Here is an 8,156-nt window from a genome sequence, read left to right as displayed (position 1 = left end):
AAAGTGAATGTTTGGATTGAGAATAGAAATCACATCAAACATTCAAAAGTGTGTAGGATAAACCCTGTTACCATGTCTGTTGTATGTGGTCAGGTCTTATTTACCTATTACTAAGGAATCATGGGGGCTTCCCTGCCATTTCTAAGAGGCAGACATGTTGAGATTTTAAAGGTGAGATGACCCCCCCTTCAACATTGTATTAAGAAAAGTCACACAGTAACATTAAAGAATTTGTAGTGAACTACTTATAACAAATCAAACTCAGGACATACAGAGTCCTGGGTTCTATTCCCAGCACCAAGCCCAATGGGATGAAGCAATGGAAATCACAAGCCAGATCACAAACTAGTAGATACACAGGTAAGTGAAAAAGTGATGGGCTGGTGATATAGCTGGGTGTAACAGTGAGACCCTCTCCACAGCATTGTCTTCCAACTTCTACACACACACCTAGGCATGCATTCACTCACACTCAAGGACACATGTCACAGACATACACTAGCTCAATAATAAAGTTAAAATTTACTTCCTAAAAAAGTGAGTATTGCTGGGTATGGTGGCACATGCCTTTGATCAGGCAGGGGCAGGGGCAGGAGGCAGATCTCTGTGAATCCCAAGCTGTCCTGCTTTACACGGAGTTGCAGGTCAGCCAGGGGGACATCACGAGATGTGGCCATAAACAAATCAACAGAGTATTCGATTTAAAGTAAGAAATCATTAATAGGAAAAAAATTAGTTTGAACAGTATTTCTCTGTTACTGAGGCTAGTCTTCAACTTGTGGGTCTCCAGGATTGCCAGGAGGCCTGGGTAAGTGTGTACAAGATCCTTTGGTGGGCAGGCGTGACAGGGCACACCGTTAATTTTAACCCTCAAGGCAGTGGCAGGTGGATCTCTGTGAGTTCAGGGCCTGCCTGGTCTACACAGAGTTCCAGGACAGTCAGAGCTACATAAAAGAGAGACCCTGTCTTAAAAAAAAAAAAATTCTATGGTGTGGTGTAGGTAACAGCTGTTCATGCATCAGACCTCCTCGAAAATGCTGACCTTTTCAGACAGGCCCTGTGCTTGCACTATTGCTGGGAGATTTTACACCCATAATCCCGGTACTCAAGAGGTGGAGAATAAAGACCTCCTGAGTTCAAGACCTGACTGCAACATAGTTTCAAACTGTTGGACAAACATTTCTCGGAAATGGTTCATCAATAATATGGGCACACACACATACAGATGGTGTGATTTGAAACATCAAATGCTAAGAATTGTTCATCTAGGTGGTGAACATGCAGGTCACTACCATGATCCTATCAACTTTTCTTTATGCATTAAAATTAGCATAATAAGTAGGGCGTGGGGGAGTGCACCTAGAATTCCAGTACTGAGGAGGCTGAGGCAGGCTCCTTGGTCAATATTGGGAGTTCCAGAACAGCATATGCTACACTCATTGAGACTCTGTCTCAAAAGGAAAAAGAAAGAAAAGAAAAAAGAAATCTCACTATAAAATACGAGAAGACAGCACCCACTCAGGTTGTAGTAGGCCCTTCTGCGCATGCTCAAAGGACCTGCTAGCGTTCGTCCCCGCCCCCTGGTGTACGCAAGCGCAGGACGCAGGCGCGCAGTCAGAAAACACGAGACTCGAGCTGAGGGACGCTGTGCGGGTCTGAGGTGCAGATCTGTGGAAGGATGGAGCCACTGAAGGTGGAAAAGTTCAAGACCGCCGACCGGGGAAATGGGCTGCGTGCTGTGGTCCCACTACGCCCCGGGGAGCTGCTCTTCCGCTCTGACCCTTTGGCGTACACTGTGTGCAAGGGGAGTCGTGGCGTAGTCTGCGATCGCTGTCTCCTGGGGTACGTACGGAGCCCGAACCCGGGGTGCATGGCTCTGCGGGTGGCTATGGACCTCTCGGGGCCGGCTCTGTGGGGTGCCTGCAGCACCCCAGGCTGCAGCAGGATTGGGGGGAGCCAGTGGTGCAGATGAAGGAGAAGCGTTGGGCAGTAGATAATTTTGCTAGGGAACAAAACATCCGTATCTTGTGCAACGAGCTTCATCGGTCCTGGAAATCAGAAGTGGCAAGGGTGGGTGGGTGTGGGAAGGAGCAGGGGTGTGTACGTCAGGTTCGGAACTGAGGCCCCACCTGACCAGTCTTGCGGAAGGAGGGAGAAGCCTGCTGTTTTTGGTGCACTTTGATGGTCCAGGTTTTGTGTGGCTTAGGCATAGGAAGATGAATAAGACATCCTTAAAGAGCCGATCAAATGAGAATCACAGTGTAACGAGAGAGCAGAAGACAGATGCAAACAGTGTACTCTCAGCAGCGTAAGATACGGAGGATTCACGGTGTGCCTCGCCATGTAGTGGTTGCGTGGATAAATGTAATTGACCACCTATGTGTAGATGCAACAGTTTATGTGAGTGTTTTGGAAGTCTGGAAGCACAGTATCAATGCAAGGTGATTTACTATGTATAGAATTGTATAACATACGTGCGTATTCTTAGGATTTTTATTCTGTCAACACAAACCGGATTCCCACCATGCACTGGGGGTAAGGACTCTGAGATAGGTAGGTTGATTTTGTACTTGACTCCAGACCCATCAGTCTGTGGTTGGGGTGGGTAGAGATGGGGGAGTAATCTAGCTTCTCTATTCATTCCACAATATATCCCCCCCCCCCATGGTTTCTCCGTGTAGCCCTGGCTGCCCTTGAACTTGCTCTGCAGAGCAGCCTGGCTACCTGCCTCGACTTCCCAAAGGCAATGGCCATCACTATCGACTTCCACAATGTTCTTGTTTGGTTTACAGTTGAAGACTTTGGTTTGCATTTTAAAGTTAGCAGACAATAATTTTATTTGTTATTTTCTGGTAATGATAGCAATGACATTCATACACCACACACACACACACACACACACACACACACACACACACACACACACACAATTTGTGGAGGAGAGAGCAGCTTGAAGTTAGTGTAGTCAAAGCAATTCATTCCTTGGCCTCAAACGTCACACACCTTCTCTCACAGACCCTTCATTATGCTGACACTTTGGAGTGAGTTCAGAGTGTCAGTGTACCTCACTCCATAGCAGAGGGCTCACCGCCTAAGTCCTGTACCATCAAGTGGTGAGGACTGCTGTGGGATGTTCTGTATGTGCCGTGGGAGCCCGTTCTCGGGTTCCTTGTGGCTTTACCCAGCAGGTCCGAATAGAGGATTATTAGGACCACGGGCCTGAGTGCAGGTGTCTGAGATGGTCTGCACTTGGCTGTGCTGTGGGATGGTCTGTATGTCAAGTTGCTCTGATTGGTCAATAAATAAAACCTGATTGGCCGTGGCTAGGCAGGAAGTATAGGTGGGACTAACAGGAGAAATAAAAGAACAGGAAGGCAGAAGGTCACTGCCAGCCACCACCCTGACAAGCAGCATGAAAAGATGCCAGTAAGCCACCAGCCATGTGGCAAGGTATAGATTTGTGGAAATGGATTAATTTAAGCTATAAGAACAGTTAGTAAGAAGCCTGCCACGGCCATACAGTTTGTAAGCAATATAAGTCTCTGTGTTTACTTGGTTGGGTCTGAGCAGCTGTGGGACTGGCGGGTGACAAAGGTTTGTCCTGACTGTGGGCAAGGCAGGAAAACTCTAGCTACAAAGGACAGTGTAGGCCTCCTCATGGACATCGCCTGACTGCTGTGTTCTTCAGTCGGTGGAACAGAACAGTTGGATCATAAACAGTGACAAATTAGTAATGGAGTTATCAGAGATGGTCTTTAAAAATTTTTAAAGACTTACTTATTTTTATTTTATGTGTATTACTGTTTTGCCTGCAGAGGGTGTCATATCTCCTGGAGCCAGAGTTACAGACTGTTATGAGCTGCCATGTGGGTTCTAGGAATTGACCCTGGGTCCTCTGGAAGAGCAGCTAGTGCTCTTAACCATCTCTTCAATCTGAGATTTATTTTTTATTTTTTAAAAATTCTATGTGAATTTGTGTTTTACTTGCATGTTTGTCTATGTGAGGGTGTTGGACCCCCTGGAACTGGAGTTACAGACAGAGGTGAGCTGCCATGTGGGTGCTGGGAATTGAACCTGGGTCCTCTGGAAGAGCAGCCAGTGCTCTTAGCCTCTGAGATCTCTCCAGCCCAAGAGTTGTTCTTTTTTAAAAATTTTAAGTTTATTGACTTTTCTTATTGTACGAAATATTGGATTTCACTCTGACATTTTTGCCCAACACATATCGTTGTTCTCAGAGCTGGTCTTGAGAGTCATGAGCGACAGGGAATTGCCCATTTTCCAGAAGGAAGTGCATGAGCCTTTTATGGGCAGCGGTGCCTCTTGGTTTACCATAGTACATCATTACTTTTACCATTTTTCTTTCGGGAACCCTGGTGATTCAGCGACAAAAAGGGGTTTCTTGAAATGCTGTTGGGGAGTTCTCGGCACTGCTCGAAGACTGGGAGAAACCTGAAGATGGGCAGGTACCACCAAGTCACCTGCAGTGGCTGGGCCAGAGTCTGGGCAGGGCAGCTTCTGTGGCTCTGTAGTAAATGGATTCTGCTGCACATTTCACGAGCACCGAGGACAAGGGACCCTGCTGCTGCTCGCTGGGGAAATAACTATTGTTGAGGATGTGTTCACTTTGTTAGATCAGCTATGCTCAGGCCTGTTATGGAATATTACTTTAACTAGGCCAAGATGTGTTACACTTGTTTATGCTGCGTTTGTTTAACTTTGTAAAGATGTGTTGCTTTGCCTGCCTAAGGCACCTGATTCGTCTAATAAAAAGCTGAACCGCCAATAGTTAGGTGGGGCCGGCGGGCAGAGAGAATAAGGAGGAGGAAAGAAGGAGGGAGGAGGAGGGAGAAGGAGAGGGAGATGCCCTGGACAGGCGCCAGCCAACCAGACACTGAGTAGGACATACAGGATGCAAGAAAGGTGAAAAGCCCTGAGGCAAAACGTAGGTTAAACAGATTAAAATAAGTTTTGAGAGCTAGTGGGACAAGCCCAAGCTAAGGCCGAGCATTCATAACTAATAAGAAATCTCCATGCCATGATTTGTGAGCTGGTTGATGGGCTAAAAGAAAGCCTGCTACGCGGGCCACTGCTTGTGTCTTAATTGACAGGAAAGTTGAGAAAGTATTGGTCTTGGTTAAAAGGTGTACTCAGTGTTATAAACAAATGCCATGAATCCAAACAGATGCGTCCTTCATGCTGGTTAATAGATACTTGCTTATTAATTCTTTACACTAAACAGTTGCTTTGTGCTTACTTTGGGTTGCCAGGTGGAAGGTATACCATAATCACTGGCGTTATAGCTCCTCGAGTAGCACACTCATTTCTGTGGTTGCCTAATTGAGAATCATTGCAGCCTGAAAATCTAGTTAGGGAAATGGTGGTACATCCTTAATGAGGTTTGCCGACACTACTGAATGTTCATCTCTGCAGGATAAGTTTCTGTTTTCCTTTCTTTGTATGTGAAGTTATGTATCCATCCATCCATCCATCCATCCATCCATCCATCCATCCATCCATCCATCATCACTTGTAAAACTCTTAAGTCTTCAATTGTTAAGTTTCTGTAGCCCTAATGCAAAACATACATAAGCTCTTATTTTGTTACATGAGTGTCTGGCAGAATTATTTTGTAAAACCTTTTTTTTTCTTGTTTTTTTTTTTTTTTGAGACAGGGTTTCTCTCTATAGCCCTGACTGTCCTGGAAATCACTATGAGGATATGAGGACCAGGCTGGCCTTGAACTCAAAGAGATCAGACTGCCTCTGCTGGGGTTAAAGGTGTGTCCCGCCACGCCCAGCTTGTAAACTGTTCTTTCCCTCCCTCCCTCCCTCCCTCCCTCCCTCCCTCCCTCCCTCCCTCCCTCCCTCCTTCTCTCTCTCTCTCTCTCTCTCTCTCTCTCTCTCTCTCTGGAACTCACTCTGTAGACCAGGCTGGCCTCGAACTCACAGAGATCTGATGAGTGCCTCTGCCTCCCAAATGCTGGGATTAAAGGCGTGCTACCACACCTGGTAAAACTTTGTCTTTTATTTGAATTATTACACAACTATGTAATAAAACATGGACTGTGTAGCATTTGGGGGGAGGGGATAAAAATAGAACAAAGGAACAGATATTATAATTAATTCATTAGTGTCTAGAAATTATTGTTAAAATTTTTGTTTGTAGCCAGGCTGTGGTGGCGCACGCCTTTAATCCCAGCACTCGGGAGGCAGAGGCAGGCGGATCTCTGTGAGTTGGAGGCCAGCCTGGTCTACAGAGTGAGATCCAGGAAAGGTGCAAAGCTACACAGAGAAACCCTGTGTCGAAAAACCAAAAACCAAACCAAAACAAACCAAAACAAAACAAAAACCAAACAAACCTCAAAAAACCCTGTTTGCTTTCCTTTGCATTTGATGAGTGCTTTGATTAGTACATATTTATGTATTTATTTGTTCATTTGTTTGTTTATTTTTAGACAGGATTTCCTATAGCTCCTGATGGCTTGCCACTAGCTAGAATGACCTGGGACTCCTGATCTTGCTTCTAACTCCCAAGTGCTGGGATCATGGCATGTACTAGTGTGTCTGGCTTTTTGTTGTTTTTTTTTTTTTTTTTAATGGAGAAACTTGAATCTGCCTCCTGACTTCCCTTGTTCTTTTCCTTAATGAATGCGTCTGGGTTTTCATGTAGTGAGTGGAACAGACAGTGAAGAGGTTGAGGGCATAGCTCCGAGTAGAGTGATTGCCTAGCAACCGGAAAAGAAAACGATGAAATTGTGAATCATTGCAGTTGTGAATTGAGATCATTCGTATTGTTTTTTTCTCTGCCGTTGCACACGTTTTTAGTGTGCTGCTGCTGCTGCTTCAAAAGATGGGTTGTAAAATGAGCTGCGTTGACATTCAGCTTGTTCTGGTCAAATGCAGAATGTGAAATTTCACCTTCGGGTCTGGAGAAATGACTCAGAGGCTACTAAGAGTGAGCACTTCCTGCTCTTCCCGAGGACGACCCGGGTGTGATCCCTTCCCGAGGACGACCCGGGTGTGATCCCCAGCCTCTGTGTCACGAGGCTCACAACCACTTGTAATCTCACCTCCTGGGGATCTGATTTCCCCTTCTGCTCTCTGCAGGTATCTGTTCACACATGGCGTACATACACACAGATACACATAAATGAAAATGGAAAACTCCGCCCTCAGACAGCGCCGCTGCAATCTTCTTGGTTTTCTAGGCCTTCGTAACCTTTCTGCTCTAGCACACAAAGCACACAGCAGATGATGATTGTTTATGTGTCGAAGGACAGTATTTTGGGGAGAGTTTAGAAACGACCGAGTTGCCTTCAGCTTCCGTATCAGTACCGTCTGTGGACAAACTCTAAGTGTTCCTTCTGTAGGTTAAGGAGCTTTCTGTCCCCCGGGAGGGAAGAGGAGCACTTGGAGGTGGGAAGGCCTTCTTCCCTTTCTGCCTGTTGTGGATTGTGGAGAGAAGTGGGCGGACGTAGGGTAAACACATTATGGGAATTACATGCTCCTACTGTTCTCGTCTGGCCAGCGTTCTGCGGCTATGGTGGGCGTTAAATGGACTGAGGGACGGGTAGTAATAGTACAGTAGTGGGCGTTTGAAAAGCTACTCCCTTTTCTCTTTATTTGGGATCTCTCTTCTTTTTCTGTAGTGCTGGGGGTGGAACCTGGGCTTTACACCTGCTAGTGCTCTGCCACCAAGCCACACCCCCAGCCCTGTTGTTTAGACTCATGAGAGGACATAGCCATGCAGGCCATAGCTCACAGTGGTGGAAGGGAGTGGCTGGGTAGGGGGACAGGTGCAGCAAGGGATTCTGAAGAGCTGTCCCACCACAGAGGTAGATGGAGGAGGCCAGTGGCTGAGCGAGGAGCAGGCGTCATGACAGAGGACTGTGGCTGTGGACTCTTAAGTCAGAACCATGGACACCAGGGATGGGAGCACAGTGACGCCCCAAAGGATGAGAAGGCCACTCCTGGCCGCAGAGAACAGTGAGGATACAGAGAGATACCAGCATCTGAGGTGTTGCTACACGGCATCCAGGGTGTCCTGGAAGACCTTGGGGAAAAACCCCTTCAAAGCAGCCCCTCAGAGCAGTCTTGGTAAGGAGCTATGCTCAAAATCTGAATGTTAACGAGAAAAGACTGAGATGTTTGATACAT

General features: G+C 46.5%; 1 protein-coding gene across 1 annotated transcript in view; it reads left to right on the top strand.

The window, feature by feature from the left end:
• Positions 1–1,584: 1,584 nt before the first annotated feature.
• The window catches only part of Smyd3 (SET and MYND domain containing 3), a 585,856-nt gene continuing 579,284 nt past the window's right edge, over positions 1,585–8,156 (top strand). Inside the window, exon 1 of the mRNA XM_042258703.2 lies at positions 1,585–1,842. Within this exon, the coding sequence (XP_042114637.1) occupies positions 1,679–1,842 (164 nt within the window). The 5' untranslated portion in view covers positions 1,585–1,678. The remainder of the gene's footprint in view (positions 1,843–8,156) is intronic.

The sequence above is a fragment of the Peromyscus maniculatus genome, chromosome 11, assembly GCF_049852395.1.
Source record: "Peromyscus maniculatus bairdii isolate BWxNUB_F1_BW_parent chromosome 11, HU_Pman_BW_mat_3.1, whole genome shotgun sequence".
In the NCBI taxonomy this organism is placed as follows: domain Eukaryota; kingdom Metazoa; phylum Chordata; class Mammalia; order Rodentia; family Cricetidae; genus Peromyscus; species Peromyscus maniculatus.
This window is presented reverse-complemented; position numbering and strand designations above follow the sequence as displayed.